Source organism: Parasteatoda tepidariorum, chromosome 3 (genome assembly GCF_043381705.1).
Source record: "Parasteatoda tepidariorum isolate YZ-2023 chromosome 3, CAS_Ptep_4.0, whole genome shotgun sequence".
In the NCBI taxonomy this organism is placed as follows: domain Eukaryota; kingdom Metazoa; phylum Arthropoda; class Arachnida; order Araneae; family Theridiidae; genus Parasteatoda; species Parasteatoda tepidariorum.
Window position 1 is genome coordinate 100,353,644 of NC_092206.1, and position 19,860 is coordinate 100,373,503.

The 19,860-nt window shown below is 29.3% G+C and overlaps 1 protein-coding gene across 1 annotated transcript in view; it reads right to left on the minus strand.

Moving 5' to 3' along the window:
* The window catches only part of LOC107442960 (aldehyde dehydrogenase, mitochondrial), a 37,725-nt gene that overhangs the window by 5,827 nt on the left and 12,038 nt on the right, over nt 1–19,860 (minus strand). The window contains exons 4-11 of the mRNA XM_016056671.4: nt 18,423–18,502; nt 13,859–13,970; nt 13,216–13,458; nt 12,342–12,444; nt 10,003–10,187; nt 6,720–6,884; nt 5,444–5,601; nt 1,712–1,826 (exon numbers count right to left, since the gene is read on the minus strand). Coding sequence (XP_015912157.1) covers nt 1,712–1,826; nt 5,444–5,601; nt 6,720–6,884; nt 10,003–10,187; nt 12,342–12,444; nt 13,216–13,458; nt 13,859–13,970; nt 18,423–18,502 — 1,161 coding nt within the window. The remainder of the gene's footprint in view (nt 1–1,711; nt 1,827–5,443; nt 5,602–6,719; nt 6,885–10,002; nt 10,188–12,341; nt 12,445–13,215; nt 13,459–13,858; nt 13,971–18,422; nt 18,503–19,860) is intronic.

Genomic DNA, 19,860 nt, shown 5'->3' on the forward strand with positions numbered 1-19,860 from the left:
GAGAATTAAAGAGTTTTTACTTAAAAAAAGTCCTTAATCGTTTTTTGTTTTACATAACTTTGGTGCTTTTCTGCAGCAATGTTTCGCCATTTTTTAGGGATAACAGGAAGGCTGGTGTCGCCTCTTTTTGTTGTTCTATGTATTCAGTAGCATTTTCGACAGCTTTAAGTTCATCTGTGTGAGAGATTTTTATATGTTGATTTTCATCGTCACTGTCTCCATCATCTTAGCTAGGTTCATTTTCATTATTGACGATATTAACGATCATTTCATGGGATCAAGTTGTTAGATTTTGTTTTCCCGAGTGTTTAGAAGATAAAATTCAGATTTATTTTTCGGCGGTATTTTTAAAAATAAAAAATAAACTAGAACAAAAAAAAAACTTAAAATATTTGATAGCTCGGTTAAAGCGGAAACTCGGATAACCGGGGCTCGGATTATCGGGACTCTACTGTATATATATATATTGAAAAAGTGATTACTAAAATTCGAAATTCATACATTATAGTGTCATATTAAAAATTGGGTTCTTTAAAATCATGCAGTTTCATAGCAATAACTGTTGAAAAGGCGATTGAGAAACAAAATAGATTCACAATGGAATCTGTGCGAATTGAGTGCATTAAAAAGTGATTACTCAAATTTGCAATTTAATATTTTTTTAATTTTTAGAAGAAAAAAAAATTCATTATGTTCAGAAGCTACATCGGGCCGCAGGTTGTCAACCCAATTTATGCTAGAAAAAACATTGCAGAGCACAAAAAAATCTCACAATAGTCTCCTTTTCCTGAAAATAGTTGCTTTTATAGCCTTTTTAGGCAAAAAAAGTAGCAATAGTTGCCTCAGGTCAAAAATAGTTGCAAATAGTCGCATTTTAGTCACCTGTGGCAACCCTGCATATGGATATCCTTCTCAAGTAGTCAAATAAGATTCACCCCAATACAGACCTGATCAGAAACTTAGCTGTAACCCAAATATGGTTAACGCGGCAGTCAATGTATTAATCTGCAACTATTACCTGCTATAGTCTTAAAATAAATAGAAACTATTTCTTCAAACAAGTAATCCACTGTTATAATTGGAATGTTTTCAAATGATAGAAAATAAAAGGGAAAATAAACTATGTCTTCAGTCGTCTTCTCCCCCTTATTGCACATACAGTAAATGATTCCAAGAAGCCATTTTTAAATCTTCAAAAAGTAAAGTTTATGTTTACTGTGTTTGACCATTAATGACACTAACATATTGATGACATTCTGTGAACAATCATTGTTTTACAATAGTTCACATAAGCCTGAATTCTATCATTTAGTAATAAAAAAATTACTTAACCATATTTAATTTTAGCAAAAGTTTAACAGCAAAAGGAAAAGAAAATTTAAACACAACAATATTTTATTGCATTTTTGTTAGAATTCAAGTGTTTACTTAAAAACTTTTTTTCTACATTAAGTAATTGTTAAAAAATTAGAATTTGCACTATTACACAAACAACAGATCAATGTATGTCATTTCTGTGTTGCATAAAATTGCCAAGCTCCATGTCTCATTTTTATAGAAGTTTTTTTAAGAAAAAATATTTTGTGAAATTCAGGGTTCACGAGAAACTTATTCATTCAAAAAGCTTTGTGTTTTTCCCCATTAACAACATAGAAAATGCACAGGGAATCTAGATTTACATTATTTAAAAAAGTTTGCCATTGTAACTTACCGTTTTGATTTCACTATAAGCTTGGAGACCATACTCTCCAAGTTCTCTTCCGATTCCAGACATCTTAAAACCTCCGAAGGGTGCTTGAGCCGAAAACACGTCATAACAGTTAATCCTAAACAGTAGATGCACATTAATTATATGCAAAAATGGTTATATTATTTTTATTTTCTTTTACAGCAAAAAAAGATATCAGTTTGACAACCATCAAAAGATATCAGTTGAGGCGAACCTTAGTGTTAAAAGTTAAACATAAGTTCCAAAAACTGTGTGATAATGTGGATTGAATATTATAATCAGTACCAGTCAATTGATAATCAAAACACTAATTTTGACTACTTTTATAACCGTCGTTGAACAGACGGACCATTTTTTCAGGTTTACGGCTACTAATGTTCAATTCTTGCCTTGTCATTTTTAACTCAATCCAGAAGACAAGGAAACTCCTGAATTAAGTATTGGGAGAAATTTGTCTTTGTGGAGAACTTTTTGATGGAACTAACCTGCATTTGCGTTACATAGGGAGGAAAACCACAAAACCTCCCATGGTTAGCCTGATGGCAAGGGGACTCTAACCCATGATCTGTCTACCACTGGCGATATTTTAAGGTTGGTGAAAGCCAGATACAGAATTCGTATTCACCAGCCATCGCTGCGATTCGAACGCGGTTTACCTCATTGGAAGGCGAACACTATTCCCTGAGCCACCACGGCTCAAGTTTGACTAATTAGTATACTTTATGTACAGTGTAAAAAAAAAAGCAACCATCCAGAATAACTTTGGATCGAATGACAGGATTTTTGGGCTTTGAGGCTCAATCTTAACGGTGTGAGAATATCCATAAGCATGCTAATTAATTAGTGAAGACAATATTTTAGTTCTTAAAATCAGATACAAAAGCGCTCTTTTTCTGAATAAATTCTTCCCCCCACCCCGACAGATTATTTAAAAAGTTCATAATTAAGTAAGTCAACATAATGTGCTTATTCACTCCAAAAATTTGATATTCGAGACACTTGTGATGGTTGGTTAATGTTCAGGAGACTAATCATTAGAGTTTACATTATTTTAGTATTAATTAACATTGGAAATATTAAAGTAACGAAGAGGAATATAAATTAGTACAGTGCATGATGCTACAGACACAGCTTAGATTGTTCAGGCGAATGAAAAGTTCTTCTTTTATGTTAATCTATGAGTATGTGCAACAATTATAATAGATTAAAGCTGATAGAAACATTAAGGAAATATATTGATTATGAACAGACATTTTTTCACAAGTATTAAAGATCCTTAGGTGGCACTAGAGCAGATGAACTTTTTTAGCGTCATTAGTGCAGTGGCAGGTATTTGCACTCCTCAATAATTTGAAAATTCAAAAAGTCCTCTTAATATTTCAAACATAAAAATTCGTGAACTTACAATTTAAATTTCGATAATTAAAAAAAAAAAAAAAAGAAAAGAAAAAAAACTAAACATTTACAGATGAAAGACTTTTTTTCAGGAGTAAAATTTTGAGAACTTTTATATTGTAACTGTGCATTTTAATAGTCCCCTCAAAAATTAGACACTCATTAATTGCCCTGTAATGTTAAGGGTTCTGAGGTTGTACCAAGTTTTAATTATAAAAATATAAAACACTTGCGATCCACCTATTTCACTTGTTTTTAGCTCACTTTATCCAAAAGCATGAAAATTGAGTAGAACGCACTAACTGCGAGGAGAGAGCAAGGCTTAGACTGGAGGGTGGTATAATAGTAATCAAAGCAAAACTCATTAAGATGTAACTATTATTTTTTTATGATAAAAGCCACACACAGAGTGAAGAAGACATCAAAAGGGTAATACATAAGCAAAACATGATGATGTGCATAAGATAACAAAATTCAGTAGTAAGAAACAAACAATTTGCAACAAATTTTATCTTTATCATCAAAGTACAAGTGGTTGCTACATTTAAACTCTCACATAATTTATGGCATAACATAGATGCGAACACACCTAGTCAAAACTAAATTATTATAATTACATCTGATTTAAAAATACAGTGTAACGTCCCATATCCGGACGTCCCTTTTCCGGAAGGGTCGATTTCCCGGACACTTTTTAACAATCAAAATAAACAAACATTNCGACATTCCTAGAAAAGGGAATAAGATTTAAAATTCAGAACTTGATTAGTCGCAGAAATTTTAAAATAATTAGTTTAAACTATTTTTGTTTGAATTTTATAAATCAGAAAAGGAAATATATTAAAGTTCATTTTTAGATTTTAACTTATATGTTTATGCATTTGCATTGTTTTTGTGAGATATTTAAACTCTCTGAATTTCTATGCTTGAGATAAATCAACATTCTACGTTTAAAAAATAAACATACCTTCTTAAAAATAAATGAGACTAATTATTGTTTAAAAAAATCTTTGAAAAAAAGAGAAAATTAAATATTTATCTTTAAAAGCTCTGCAAGAACAATTAAAAAAAAAATTATTAAGAAGAAAATAAATATTCCTTCTAGCTGTTTGAAAGTTAAACTATGAGCAAGAAGAATGGATGGAGCATAAAAGTAAATTTTCATTTATTTGAAGAAAAAAAATGCCATAAAAATAAAAGTTAACAAAGAACTATTGAGCATACTCAGACACTATTACTTATTTAAAACAAAATGAAAAGATCAATCCTAAAAAAAATTAATATTACATGAAAAGATAAATTCTCTAAAATACATTTTTTAACTGTGACAACTCTTACTATTGTAATGCCTAAAGCTAAAATCAGGTTATTTTATGCTATTAGTAATAGTTATGAGAAGGAAAGTTAAGAAAATATCATCACAATATTTGTGTATATAAGTTCTTAACAATACTTGTATTTAAGTATATATCGATTCTTGCATAACAATGTTTTGAAAAAAAATATAATTTATCCCATTCGCAACCTAGTTTAGATCCTAATTTACCATTGGTGCAGTTATAATTTTATTTTACTGAACAGCCGGCCCAATTCTCTGGGTTGATGATTACTAACTTTCAACTCTGCAGCCTTGTAATTTTGAACCCAATCCAGAAGACAAGGAAACTCCTGGATAAAGTATTGGGAGAAATTAGCTTTCGTGGAGGACTTTTTGATGGGACTAACCCGTATTTGCATTGCATGGAGAGGAAAACCTCTCATGGTTGGCCAGCCGGCAAGGGGACTCTTAACTTATGATTCGTCTACCACTGTGGTCTGTGCGAACCACGTGCAGAATTCATATTGACCAGCCATCACTGGGATTCGAATCTGGTTCCCCTCATGAGAAGGTGAATGCTCTATTTAGTCTATCTAATGAGCCCCCACGGGTCAGATAATAAAATTGTTGCAACCTTTGTATAGAAAATGAAGAACACTTCCTTTTGAACCTATTAAATGCATACACATCAGGATTGGAGAGAATGGTTTAATACCTTTATTTGATTATCATTGGTGTAAAGTAATTTCTCCTCAATCTTTTGACCGTAAAACAATAACCATCATAGAAAATTGATATTTAAAATAAACATGAAAAGAGTTGATAAAAATTTTTTCAGTTCTTTTACTCTTTAATTTCGGAGAAGAACCGTGGCAGCCATTTTTCTTATCATGAATATAATTTTTTAAACTTTCCATATTTATAATTCTTAATTTGCATAGGGTCGATACTCTGGTATTTAGAATTCTGTGGTGTAAATATAAATTTAGAATTACACTTACCAAACAGTACCAGCTCGAAGACCACTAGCGAAGTACATAGCCTTGTCAATATCTTTAGTGAATACACTTGCTGCTAATCCGTACATTGTTTTATTAGCTCTTCCTAACAATTCTTCAGCTGTTTTAAACTTCAGAATTTGCATCACAGGCCCAAAAATCTAAAGACAAAATTAATGATAAATTAATAGACTCTTGATGTAAATATGATAAAAAAAAGGAAAAAAATTGTCGAAAAAAGTAAAATGGAAAGAAAAAAAGTTACTTAAAAGGTCGATTTACCATCCATATATATTATTATAATATTTTATAGTCAGTAAATTATAAAAATAAGTGGGGAAAAACAGAAAAAAAGATAATTGCAATAAACAAGGATTTGATTTAAAATTAAAAAAACTTTTAAATTATTCATCATTACATAAAGTAGAAAACATTTATGAAAACCAATATTAATTGTTATGATACAAATAAATGTTTTTTAAAGTAAATGCATAAATGAATGTGTTTTACTTTAGAATCATAAGCATAATGCTTGGAATTTTAATTTCCAAGGAATATGAAGAAATTATTCCTCCCTTTTATATGTCCAGGTTGGATGCTCATTTCCAAAGTAGTCATTTTCAAAATGATCTTATATAATTTTATTTATATGATACTCATACATATTAAAATTGATATATAAAAGTTAAATATTCCATTATTTTTATTAGTTCTCATTGTTCACAATTTAGTGTCACTGATTCAAGGAAATGGTCTTTCTCCAAACAAGTTTAGTCCCAATTTGTCTAAATATTCCATCAAAAGGGATATGCAGTCTAACATCCCTTTTGTAAAGATTAATAAATATAACTGTGGCTGAAATTGCCACAGAAGCTTGCGTGACCCATGCCACAAGCACCCGTAATTCAAAGTTGTATACATGCAAAATGTATATAATAAGGTTAAGAGATAAACCATGATTGGTTATATTTACATAAATTTTTTTGTTTCTCTTTAAGTCTTTTAATATTTTGTATTAAAACAAGCTGTTGCTTCATTTTCTAATCTTACTTAAGTATTTCCGTTGCATGTTAAGCACAATTACACACAAAATAATCATAAGTTTTAAAAATTTCTTCTGAGATTCATAAAAATAACTTCACAGTTTGTATAATCTTCCCTCTTATATTTTGAAATAAATTAATAATCAAAGTCAAAAAGATGGCATTCAAGTTAATAAGAATAGGGCAGATGGTTGGATGTTATGTTTCTGAGGTATTGAGTAATTCAAATGACTTACCTCTTCATTTGCAATCCTCATATTATCTTGAACATCAGCAAATACTGTAGGACTGACAAAGAAGCCTTTATCACCCACTCTTCCTCCTCCGCATAACATCTTAGCACCCTCTTCATTACCACTTTTAATTAAATTCAATATCTTTTCCATTTGAATTCCATCTATCTAAAGTTATTTTTTTAATAAATAAAATGTTATAAAATATGGCTTAGAAAAACCTATTCACACTACAGATGAATAAGTACAGAGAGACAAAAAGGTAGAGCCAAGACAAGAGGCTCTATAGACAATTCCAGCTTCCATGCTTTCTACAAGTCTTTAGTGGAAAGCATGAAAGTGGAAGAAAATAGGGTCATTTCACCACTTGAACTTCCAATAACTAAAAAAAGAAAAAAGACTTCCACTTTAACTTCCAACATGACATCTAATGTTATCCTATTGAAAGTAACAAATGGTTTGAACTTGCAAAACTGTAAGAGGCAAAATAATGCAGATCAAAAGATTCAGTTCATGCCAGGAGAAGCGCCACCAGATTAGACCACTGATATACAAAGATCAAAGATTTTTAAATCACCGCCGACTTGGCAAGTCAAAAAACAAGCAAGTCATTTTCAAACCCCTCTATATTAAAGTTTTTAACAAAATTTTATTAAAGAATTTAAAAATTTGATATGATGCACTTTTAATAATATAGTTATTTCATTGAAAATTCCTACTGAGCCATGAATTTATATTTGAACTTTTATTTAACAATTTTTTAATAGTGTCATGTAAAAATTGTAAGTACAGTACAGAACCCGTTATCCGGAAATCAGAAAACCAAAAAACCGGAACGAAATTCGATAAATTTTCCCGCAATTTAAAATTTTTTTTCTTTTTTTCCTCATAAGATTTTAGGATTTTTCTTTCTTTTTTGAAAGATGTTTACCTTACCATCATTTCAGAAATAATCATTGGTGTATTACTTCTTCGTTTTTTCTTATTTTTAAGATTATTTCCAAATATATATATATTTTTTTAGTTGGNAGAATTTAAAAATTTGATATGATGCACTTTTAATAATATAGTTATTTCATTGAAAATTCCTACTGAGCCATGAATTTATATTTGAACTTTTATTTAACAATTTTTTAATAGAGTCATGTAAAAATTGTAAGTATTTGCATGGGAATGAACTTGGTGAATCACCTTTCTACATGTTTTTTTATTGATATGGGAAAAGTAATGACTATAATTGGTAAAACTGTGATCTCTCAATGATTCCAGTAAGTACACATAATATTAGGCCAAACATTTTCAGCAATCAATTCAGACAGTTATAATTTAAAAGCTATCTGCAATGCGAAAAAAAAGAGTGAACAAAGCTTAAATTTGTTTAAAAGTTAAATTTTTATTTATTTATTTTTTTAAAAAAAGTATAATTTAATCAAAGAGCATAACATTTCTTTAAGTGATATTGGACCCTATGTTTTTAAAGAAGTCTAATAGAATTAATTTCAATTTCATAAGAATATCAAAGATCCATTCATGTGAATATTATAGAATTCTTAAGCGAATAATGCAGAATATTAGGTTAAGAATACCTGAAATTAAAATCTAATTGCATCTGCAATATCTTTCAGGAAAAATTGGTTTTAATTGCAACACGTTAAAATTTAGTGCAATTTGAAATAGTGAAAGAATTGTATGGAAGTTAGAAGAAAGAAATGCCAAGATACTTAAAAATTTTAAGATGTTTCAAATTAATATTGAGTTATTACTTTATCTCCCTACCTGTGTTAACATACCATCAATTCAGGCATTTATAGGGCAGATTTATTGACCACTCTTTCAGGAGCACCATAATAGGTGGGCCAACGTTGCTCCCACAGTATGGACAGATAGTACACAGAATGAAAGAAGATTCATGCCTTGCACGGGATTCGAACCCAGAACCTTTCTAATGCAATACCAGTTCCCTGACCCCTACACATTCGGACCATCTGTTGTCACTTCATAATTAATAAAAAAATTTTAAAAAAAGTTTACATTTTGAGAAGCAATAAATCAGCAAACTTTATAATGTTAAAATTTTTCAATTAACTCTCTTTTAACAGGTCTTTAAGGTAAACAAACTCCAAGACACACATTATTCAATAAATAATTAATAGATGATAATGATAATTAATGTCAATTTCATACGTTTTCCTGTAGGTTAAATGACATAAAAAATTAGTATGATAAAATATATTTAATAAATAGATTTTATAATACTGATAAAATATAGTCATTTATGAATAAAAATAAGTTTTTCTTCCCTTATGATGAAAAGAAATAGAGCCGATAATCAGATAAAAATAACATGAAAAAATGAGCCACACTCATAAGTTCCAAAAGTAAATTAAAATTAATCTGCTTTAATTTTTCTTACATTTACAGCTCACGTTGCAAACCCTAAAAAATATAATATATTCCATTCCACATAATATAGTAATGACCTGGATTATTTTTTTCTAAAAGAGCAAATTTATTTTTCATTTTATTAGTTTCTTTTTTCCAGCAAACAAAACAAAACTAACAGCTAACCTGATGTACATTTTTACAAGACCCACTATTTTTGGAGCCATTTATATCCTTACTTCATCATAATAAAGTTTTTCCCTAAAGCTATAAATTTCGTTTTTTAAGGAAAATAATGATAATTCAGCATTTCAAAATGTCAGGAAAAACTCATGCAGATTAGGTTTTAACATTACAAATTTTGTATTCGTAATCAGATGAAGTTAGTCAGTCCCACTCTTTCATTGTGCTTTGACATCATTACTTGATCATTTGTATTAATTATGAGAATTAACAATGTTTTCATAAAAAAGCTAATTTTTTTTTTAAAATTGAAGTATGGAATTCTGCCATTGATTTTTTTTTTCAAGACTGATTTCAGTCCTCAAGACTGAAGAGGTTTGCACTCATGAAAAAACCCAGTTTTCACAATAGACAATAGTAGGGAGGGATTAAAGTTGTAGAAAGAACATTTGAAAGCAGTAAAAATAAAAAAAGGTACATTTTTTCAGATTAATCTTATACGATAAGTATAATAAAACATTTAATAATAAATATACAAAATAAGTATAATTTTGAATGGCAGAAATTGGATAAACATTTATTTTTTTTTAAAATCTCAAAATGATTTTAAAAATGTCAATAATTAAATTTCAATATAATTTTTACGTATTTAAAAATATGACATTTAAGAGTGACATAGGATGCTAACAAGAAGCCAAAGAAAAATGAATTATTAAATTACCTGTGGTCCTTGTTCCGTCTTGGAATCAAAGGGATTACCAATTTTTCTCTTCTTTGTGATTTCGACAGTTCTTTCAACAAAACGATCGTAAATTTCTTCTTCTACAAAGATTCTAGAGCCAGCACAACAACACTGGCCTTGATTGAAGAACAGACCAAAATGTGATGTACTAATTGCATGGTCAACTGAAAAATTTATTATGATCAAGCATGATAGAGTACATTATATTTGATAATGTATAATAAATACAATTATAGTACATAAGTTCATTAGCAAGAAAAAATCATAATTAAAGTATAAAAAACGCTTATGTTCAGTGATCCCACTAGATTTTAGAGACTGGGGAGTGCTTAGGGACTTTCATATTTCAAGGTATAGTATTTCATTTTACCAAAAGCGAGTTCCAATTGGAAATAATATACTAGGGCTGTTTTTTAAGTAAGCGCCATTTTGTTGCATACACTTAATAGGTGACATCACAACTGCCTGCGTTGCGCCCTGGTACTGCTTGGGAACAACTGTGCTCAGTTACAGTTTTGTAGGTAACCTGAGTTTCAAAATGCTCAAGTTTAACAAATCAACCGCCGTATATGAGGTACGGTCAGAAATGCGATTTTAGTTGGCAAAGACCTGTCTGCTGCAGACATCAGGGGTGATTGCGAGCCCAAGTCAAAATTCCGGAAAATTTCTTGAGTTAAAAAAAAAGTTTAAATTGAAAAATTAGAAAAAAATTTAAGCAAGTCTTTTGTTCCTTTTTCTCAATATTTCTTAGTTTACTTAAAATATTTTTTAATTTTTTACACGTACCTATGATGACCTGGAGAAGTAATTAAAATTTACAAATATTTCTTTCCTTCTTGAGTTTATGATTATAACAACTATTTACTGATAAAAAATGAATATTAATCATGAATATAAGCTTATAAAGTATATCTCTGGCTCTCCCTTACAAACAAATTAAATAAACTGTGTTTTTAAGTTCCATTTTTGAAAATTTGATCTCCGGAAACTTCTGTGATCAATGATTTTTTGAAATGTCTGGACCTTCGATCTCCGGAAACTTCCGGATCACTGTTAGCGAATAGTCCGGAAATCCGGATTTTTTCCGGAGCACAATCAGCCCTGACACATTCGCCGGCAGAATTGTGAAGTTTACGATGCTTCCTACTGGCATGCTGTCAGGAAACCCATGACAATGACTCTCTCCATAGTACAGTCTAGAGCTTTATTGCACTCTTTTGGCTGGGAAGTTTTGAACCACTCCTCGATACAATCCAGACCTTGAGCTAAGCGATTTTCATCTTTTCCTTGTTTCAAATATCATTTTGGCACAACGAATATCATTTCAGTAAAACGATGACGAACAGTTGAAAATGGTCTTAACCTCTTGTTTATTGGAGTAGGTGGCAAGTTACTGTTACTATTTTGAAAAAAAAAATAGAAACATATGTAGAATCAAAAAATAAATTTGATTCATGAAAATCTTCTTTTGTTTGGTTTACTTAAAAAACAGTTCTCATAAATCTGTTTTGACAATAATTTTTCAACCTTTTATAAATTACATATTTCTGACTTGGTATATTATACTTGAGAGTATAAACAAGCATCTTCCCTAATGTAAACAAAATGTGGGAAGTGATTTTTTAACGGGAGTGACCTCAGAAAGTCTTGTCTGATATTAGGTGGTCCTGTAGAAGCTGTTCTGAAGTCTAGCAGAGATGTGTTTTCATTTACTAGTTCTTCATAATGGTTTTGCAGAACAAATACTTGCACAAAGTTTAATTTTAAACAAAATAAAGCAATGAGTAAGTTTGATGTTCTAGTTTCTACAAAATTAGCATTTAAAGTTATACATGAAGAATAAATATTTTATGCTTTGATTTTTAAAAGATGCGTTTACGAAAAGGTTAGGTTTATAACTTTCTAAACCTTTATAAATTGCGGAATTTTAGGTGAAAGTAAATAAATTTTGCATTTTGACAATTTTAAACATTAAAACCAAGAATAAAAGGAAATCTCCTAGATTTTTTTTTTAAATGTTACAAATTATCTGTGATATTGATTGGACAATAAATTTTCTACATCTTTATTCATTTAATTAATATGCATATTTATAGGCAATCCATTTATTGATATAGAAAACAAGAAAAGAGTTACGTTTGAAGAATTGTGGCCTTTAAATTCAAACACATCTGAAGTTCTGATTCCATTTTTTTCCTGTTGTGAAAAATTATGTGTCCCCTGAAACCTGTCACTTGATTCTATATGTAACGTATGATTAAATGTAGAATGCATATAATAAAACATAGGTGATCATTCAGACCATTTCTTAGACTTACTATCAGCATCTTTGAATACTATATTAGGACTTTTTCCTCCAAGTTCCAGAGTAACTCTTTTAAGGTTTGATTTAGCTGCTGCCTCCATAACTATTTGACCAACCTATGATATTAAAAAGTGAACTAAGTCAGCAGTACGCCTTAATCATGGTCACACAAATACATACTATTAAAAATTAAATTAAATTGTTTGGAAAATTAATAGGTACAATACTTTCCGTAACACAAACTTTGACATTTTGTTTCAACATCTCGACCATCCACAAGAGAGATTCGTGAAATTTTAATTGCCTTTTCTTTCATCAATATTAATTTGAGATTTATAATGTAGACAGTATTTTTTTTTTTTTTTAAATTTTTTTTTGAAGATATTTTTATGATTTTTACTTCATTACTTACGAGTGTCAAACTAAACCTGATAGGAAACCATCTCCTGATTTGTCAATTTTAAGAAAAAAGTAGAGTGCAACAAGTTAAATAATGGATGGTTAAGAGAGCGTAATCAATAGCAAGATTCTAAAACCAGAATTGTTCCACTTACATTGACAAAAAGAACAGGTTTCAAAGTTTAATCATTGAGGTTGCATTTGAATTAGTTTTATTAGTCATAGATTTTTTAGTACTTGCAATTCATGACATAAATAAAGTATGTGGATTGCTTTTAATGTTATTTTATGTTTTCAGCTAACGATAAATAGATTTAAAATTAAATGATTAATAGTACAAGTAATATTGTAAACAGTACAAGATGGCTGCTTTTTTAAGCTTGGACTTAAAATTATATATAAAGCTTTAAACTAAAAAACGTGTCACACGTTTTAACCACTTGTGCTCAGCTTTATACGGTAAACTGTCCATCGAAAAAAAGAGATACCTCGGTAGAACCCGTAAAAGCAATCTTGTCAATGCCTTTATGAGAAGCTATAGCACCTCCAGCAGACGGACCATAACCAGGTACGATATTCACAACACCAGGTGGGAATCCAGCTTCCTTAATCAACTGGCCAACGTAGAGTGCCGTAAGGGGAGTTTGTTCAGCAGGTTTTAGGACAACAGTGTTTCCAGTAGCAAGTGCAGGGGCTAACTTCCATGCTTGCATTAGAAGAGGGAAATTCCACTAAAAGAAAAGACATGATCTGAGGTCTAATATCTTTCTGAAAGGTAATAATAACAAACATATATGTTACTAATTTAAAATAACAAAAGTGCTGTGTTTTCATACATTTTTTAAAAATTGAATGTAATAATTTTTTATTCTAATATTACGTGTGATATTCTAGCATTCTGTTGGGGGGAGGGGAACACACAAATTATGCCTTATTGAAGGTGAATCTATATTCCAAATTCCATAGAATGATTGCTTTAAAAAGCAAATGCTTAAATGCAAGATTCGAATTTTCCATATTGCGCGAAATATATCAGGATATTTACATTACATTGCATATTTACATTACATTACATTAAACATTACATTGATTTACGATAATATCGGCGCAAATTGAGCGCGTAAAACTTACAGGTATGACTTGACCGCAAACACCAACAGGTTCATGCCTTGTATAAGAAAAATAGTTTCCATCTACAGTCAGTGTTTTTCCATAAACCTTATCAGCAAAACCAGCATAATACCTAAAATATTTGAAACTATTCAGATCTTCATAACCAAATAATTACTTTGATTTAAATCACAAGTTATAATACTTTATGTATAGACAATTTAATATGAGTATCTATACAAATGATATTAAAGACATCAAATTCTAATTGTATTTAAACTCATTACTTAAATACTTAGTGCTATAGACAAGGAAAATTGTTCAGCATCACAATTTTTTCGGTTTTAAATTGATATAAAAAAAATGCTTGTAAAAATATTCATAAGTTGGTAGAATGTAAATTTTGAAAGCTGAATTTAGATATAATGTACCAAACACAAATATTATGTATTCAAAGTAACAAAATTAAAACAACATTATTGTAGAAAGTAACGAGTTAAAAGAAGCACTTACTGGGTGAAACTGAACCGATTAATAAGATATATTTGATATGTTGAAAAGGGTGGTGGTAGTGAAAATAAAAGTGCCAATGCAGAGAATGGTCAAAACTGTGACATATGCCGAAGATTAATTTATGTTCAAATCACAATACTGTTAATAATTGGTTCATTATACAGGTATTTATACATAATTTGATATTTAACTAATTAAGCATTTTTCTGAAATTTTAGAATGGAATTAAGTAATTCATATTTTTAAAAAAAAATGAAATTCATTTAACTATTAGGAAATGTTTATTTTTCACGAATATCCATATAAGATTTGTAATTATCAAAAATCTTCTGGTACAATCTTAGATCAGGGTGCATAACCAAATTATTCAACAAAAAAAGCACCTGTTAAGCACTTTTCAAGACCTCAAAAAATATTTTTAAGCACTGTAAAAAAAAAATAATAATTAGGCAGGGTATGAAAGTTTTGACAATTGACAGTTTTATTTTGTTTTAACCGCCATGTCAAAAAAAAATAAATAAATAAAAACTTTTTGGTATTGTTTTTGACAATTGTAAAAAATCATGAAATTTTGAATGGTGTAAAACGAATGGCGTTTTCATACGCTACGGACTGACAATACGCCGAAATATATTTTGGTTGAATTAATTACGAAACGTTGAAGAGAACAATGTGAACTGTGTCTTTTTGCATAATTCGTAGAAAAAATCAACATGGTAAAATCTCATTTTGAAAAAGGGTAAATTAAGCACTTTAAAAACACCCAATGAAAAAGGCGCCTTTAAGGGCTTTTAAAAATTGAAAATCGAAAATAAGCATCTTTAAGCCCTTTTTAAAAACTTTATGCACCCTGTACATATAAAGATTCTCCAAAAAAAAAAAGTTTGTCATCTTTTTTCGTAAAATTGTACAGTAGAGAACCAATTATCCGGGATGCTCGGGACCATCGCTATCCCGGATGTCTGAATTTCCCGGTTTACTGGATCGACCAGAAAGTGTCATTAATCGATGTTTTATCGAACCCGAATTACAAGGAAATTACACAAAAATTTGTCAGAATCTGAGATTAAACTAAAAGCGCAAAATTTGGTGAAAATTTACTCATCCGATTTAGAGGAAAACTTTGTANTTTTTTACAAAAATAATAACAATTCCTAAATTAACTAATATAAACAAAACCAATGGTTAAATAACGCAATATATTTCATACCTAATTATACGGGGGGGGGGACGATAAAATAAAAGGAAAACATTAATTTAAATAAAAACACTTGAAAATTATCGAACCGATAGTTAAAAAAGGCACTAGCATAAATATTAAAACCCGGAACAAGACAAGATCAACGGAATTTTTTAAAAAAAACCTAAAGATAAAATTTATGAATGAAAAGAAGTAATTTATTGAGTGCGAAATTTATCATGAAAAGAAAAAAAAAATCAAACATAGTGGAATCAGCAAAACTGCAATCTGCTTCATAAAATAATCCTATGTTTAAATTAATAAACAATTCTTTGTTTATTTTATTTTTTTGTTGATAAAAACACGATATTTAATTATAGCAGATGTGATTCCACATCAATAAAAACTTGCAAATGATACCGCACTTCCAAAGAATGAGAATTTATTCAGAAGAAAAAGATTTTATTTTTATTAATCAATATCATATAGATAAATATATTTTTCTCTTTCATCTTCTGTTCACTGATATGCATGCAATGCATTTTCCCCACCCCCCTCGTACATCAAACAGAAAACGAAATCAGCATGCCACACCCTTGAGCTTGATTGACGGCCTAAAGAAGAAAATAAAACATTCCATCAGGTCACGGAGGAAATGACATTTCTCTGGGTAAACGGGGAAAAAAATTCTCCCCTTCCTTACATTTTCCTCTACTCAACTTCAAGGATGAGTTCAATTTCTGCATTTTTTCATAATTGTTCTAGTTTAAAATGGCGGGAAAACCGATCCAATTTCCCACCCGGTTTTCTGGTTTCCCGGTTATCTGGATACCGGATAAATGGTTCGCTACTGTATTAATTTATTATTACTGATGAATAAAGATTCTGGTAGACATGAATCACTTGAGAGGTAAGATAAGAATGGCATAGACTAATTTGGACATAAAGATTAGGCCTGTATTAAATGGAAAACATCTGGAGAGATGTGATGATTTGGTTCACCACTCTTTCAATGAATAAGAAATCTACAGTAAAGAATGCACTCTGTCAGCAGAGAGAACTGCACTCAAATAAGAAATAATACTTGATAAGACATTAATCACCCTATAAGTCAAACATGAAGGAAAAAAATATCTAGAGCAAAACATGAGCAAAATGAGTTGACGTATGAGTGACAGGTAAATTTATATAATTGATAATGGAATAAATTCATTGAGGTACACTTAAACTCCAGTCTAATTAACATAAAATTGAGGCCAACATAAATCATATAAAAATAAACTATAACAAGTGTTACCCCTAAATTAAAAGACATGCAAATAATATTTGATGACATTTCAATTGACAAGTCTGCCATCTGGTGACAAACCACCTGACCACAAGGTGTAAAGGAAGATTCATAAAGTAAACACACAATATCCAACCATGTCCTTTTTTTCTGGGCTTTATTTTTTAATAGCCATGGAACAAATGTCACATAATTTTGATCTAGGATAGAAACAGTGCATGGCCTCCAAAACATCACAACCAATAAGAAGACTAATGCAAAGTTATGGTACACCTTACTGTGTAAGCAAATGGATTGTTTAGTTGATAGTTACGCCTACGAGCAACATCAGCAGATTGGCATTGACAGTGATCAAATTTTCAAATAAATATCTAAAGAAAGAAATGTCTAGCAGACTGTTCATTTTGTATTAAACATAGTTTAGTATTTTCTACAGTATTTAAACTCATTGACAAGATCATCTCATAAGATGACATTATCACAAAAGAAGAGACAGGCAATGAGATCTTAATCAAAAAATTTAACAATGATGTTATTGACATTTTTTAAAAAGCAGATATTAATTCTTTTAATAGGGCACCATGAATAATAACTTTTTAAAAGCTTGAAAGTATTAAAAAAAATTAAGAATCAAAAATGCAGAAGTGTAGGGGAAGGCTTAAAAAACATAAAACCACGTTTTTTTTTGTTGTTGATAAAATTCCAGTTTTTCATCAATTTTGCAAATTTATTTGTTATAAAATGTTTTTATTTCTGTAAATTTTAAAAGAACTTAAATTTCTTTTATTCTTTAAAAGTTAGTTAAAAAGTAAAAGTTCTGTATGCAGTATCATTTTTGCTGTAACTGTATCGTTAAAGGGCTGCAGAGGATCCAAATCCTTAATCCCCTTTTTCTATCACATAATGGGCTAAATTCAAAAGAGTTACTTAATAAACTTTGTCAACGGTTTATTTTTTTTAATTCAGTATTATATTATGCTATGAATTAAAATCCGAAAAACTTTACTTTAGAGATTTTAATTCAGAGAATTTTAAATCATTTCCAAAACACGTTTTTATCAAAAAATTAATAAAAACATAAAANAAATAAAAAAAAAATGAAACTTTAGTTTTTTCCCATAGACAAATTTGCCACTACACTTCTACAAAAATGGAACATAATAAGTAATTTAAAGAAAAAGGAAAAATTAAAAAGGCACTTTTTATGAGCCTTAAAAGTACTTTCACAAACAGAGATTTTTTATTAAGGTTTCATGATAAAAATAACTAAAAAGCCTAAATAATAAATCAAAACATTAAAATGCTTTTTTATTATTAAAGAAGTAAATAAGAAATATAATCTATCTTTATTTGCCAACCCCAAATTCAGTTCGGAATAGAATCTGACTGCTTTCAAGCCCAGAAAACAATTCTCTCCCCCAATGTTATTACTTATTGGAAAAATACATTTCGAATTAATTAGCCCAATCAATGTAAGAGCAAAGGAGTCAAAATAAACAGAAAATTTGAGTTAACTTTTTAAACTAAAATTGATTGATTAAACTAAAATTTTAAAGCATTTTATAATACCCTCTATTGGAATTAAATATACAAAACAAAGTTACCTGAAAACTTTTAACACAAGATCCAGGTCTACATGATACGAATCGAAGAAAGGCTTTCCGTTATCTAAAGTTTCTAAGCTCTAAAAATTAATAAAATTTTATTACTGGCATTTATTTGAAATTTTTTATAACAATTGTTTTTCTCATAACATAATGAAGTAAGTTTAGTAATCTTAAAAGCATAAGAAAATGAATCCATTTATATTTCAGTTATTTATAACAATAAAAAAAATTGTTGCAAAATTAGTTTCTTTTATTAAAGATTTTAAAATAAAAGACAAAACCATTCTCTATCTCAACATGTTTAAATAAAAACACATAATTTTTAACTGATTGGATAATTCCTTGTTTTTCTGATCCATATCAAAATTTTAAACAATCTTCTGTTGCACAACATAATTTCTAATCGTAGATTTGAATTTTCCTTTGCTAAAAAAATTAAACAATGCATTACTAGGAATTATTTTGTATTGAAAAATTTGAATAATTTAGTTAATGACATTTCTATATCCCTTTCTTACCAAATGTTTAGAAATAATGTTTCATTTAATGTTGCAACATCTGGTGTTCTCCCATATTCATCACCACATGTAATTATATCTATATTTGATAACCTTGCTTAAACTTGTTCAGCCTATCCTATTCATCAATAATTTTTAATCCTTTTTTTTAGATTTGTAGTTTTCTTCTTTTCACACACTCTATTTTGATACTGAAACCGGTTCCTAACCATAGAACTGAAATTATAGTATGTCTTTTTATTTGTCCTCCTTTTGCTTTGTTTACATTCATCTATCTGTAATAGATAATAGGATATAGGCAATAAAGAAATTATTCACCTTTGCACTTTAATAGTCAATTGATACAATTATTTTTACAATGCTGCGCAGCTTAAGATTGCAAATTATGAACTACTTAGAAAAACTTAATTGCTATGGTGTAAACTAAAATGGGAATTTTTTTCACTTTCTCACCATACTACAGAAAAATGAATATTAAAATTTTTTTTTTACTGAAATTATATGTTAAAAATGACTTATTTCAAAATCACTATTCAAGGCATTGTTAGTTGTAAAACAAGAGTCATATTTCAATCAAGTTAATGAAATAAAAAAGGTAAGATAAAAGCTAAAATGAGAGGAAAAAAAGCAAACAAATGAGAAAGAAAGATAATCATGAACAGATGAGATCTTGGAGGATATTTTTAATACTCTATCACAGGGTTCGTTAATTTAAATCAACTTGATTTGACTCATGATTTAAATCAAATGAGTTTTTTAAAAAAATCATTGATTTAAATCAAATGAATTTTTTAAAAAAATCATTGATTTAAATCAATTGATTTTTTTAAATATATATAGGGTGACCCGGGGTAATTCACGATCACTCTGTTTCTGGGGTAAATAATGATCACCTAGTGTGGGCCTACTGTTGAGAT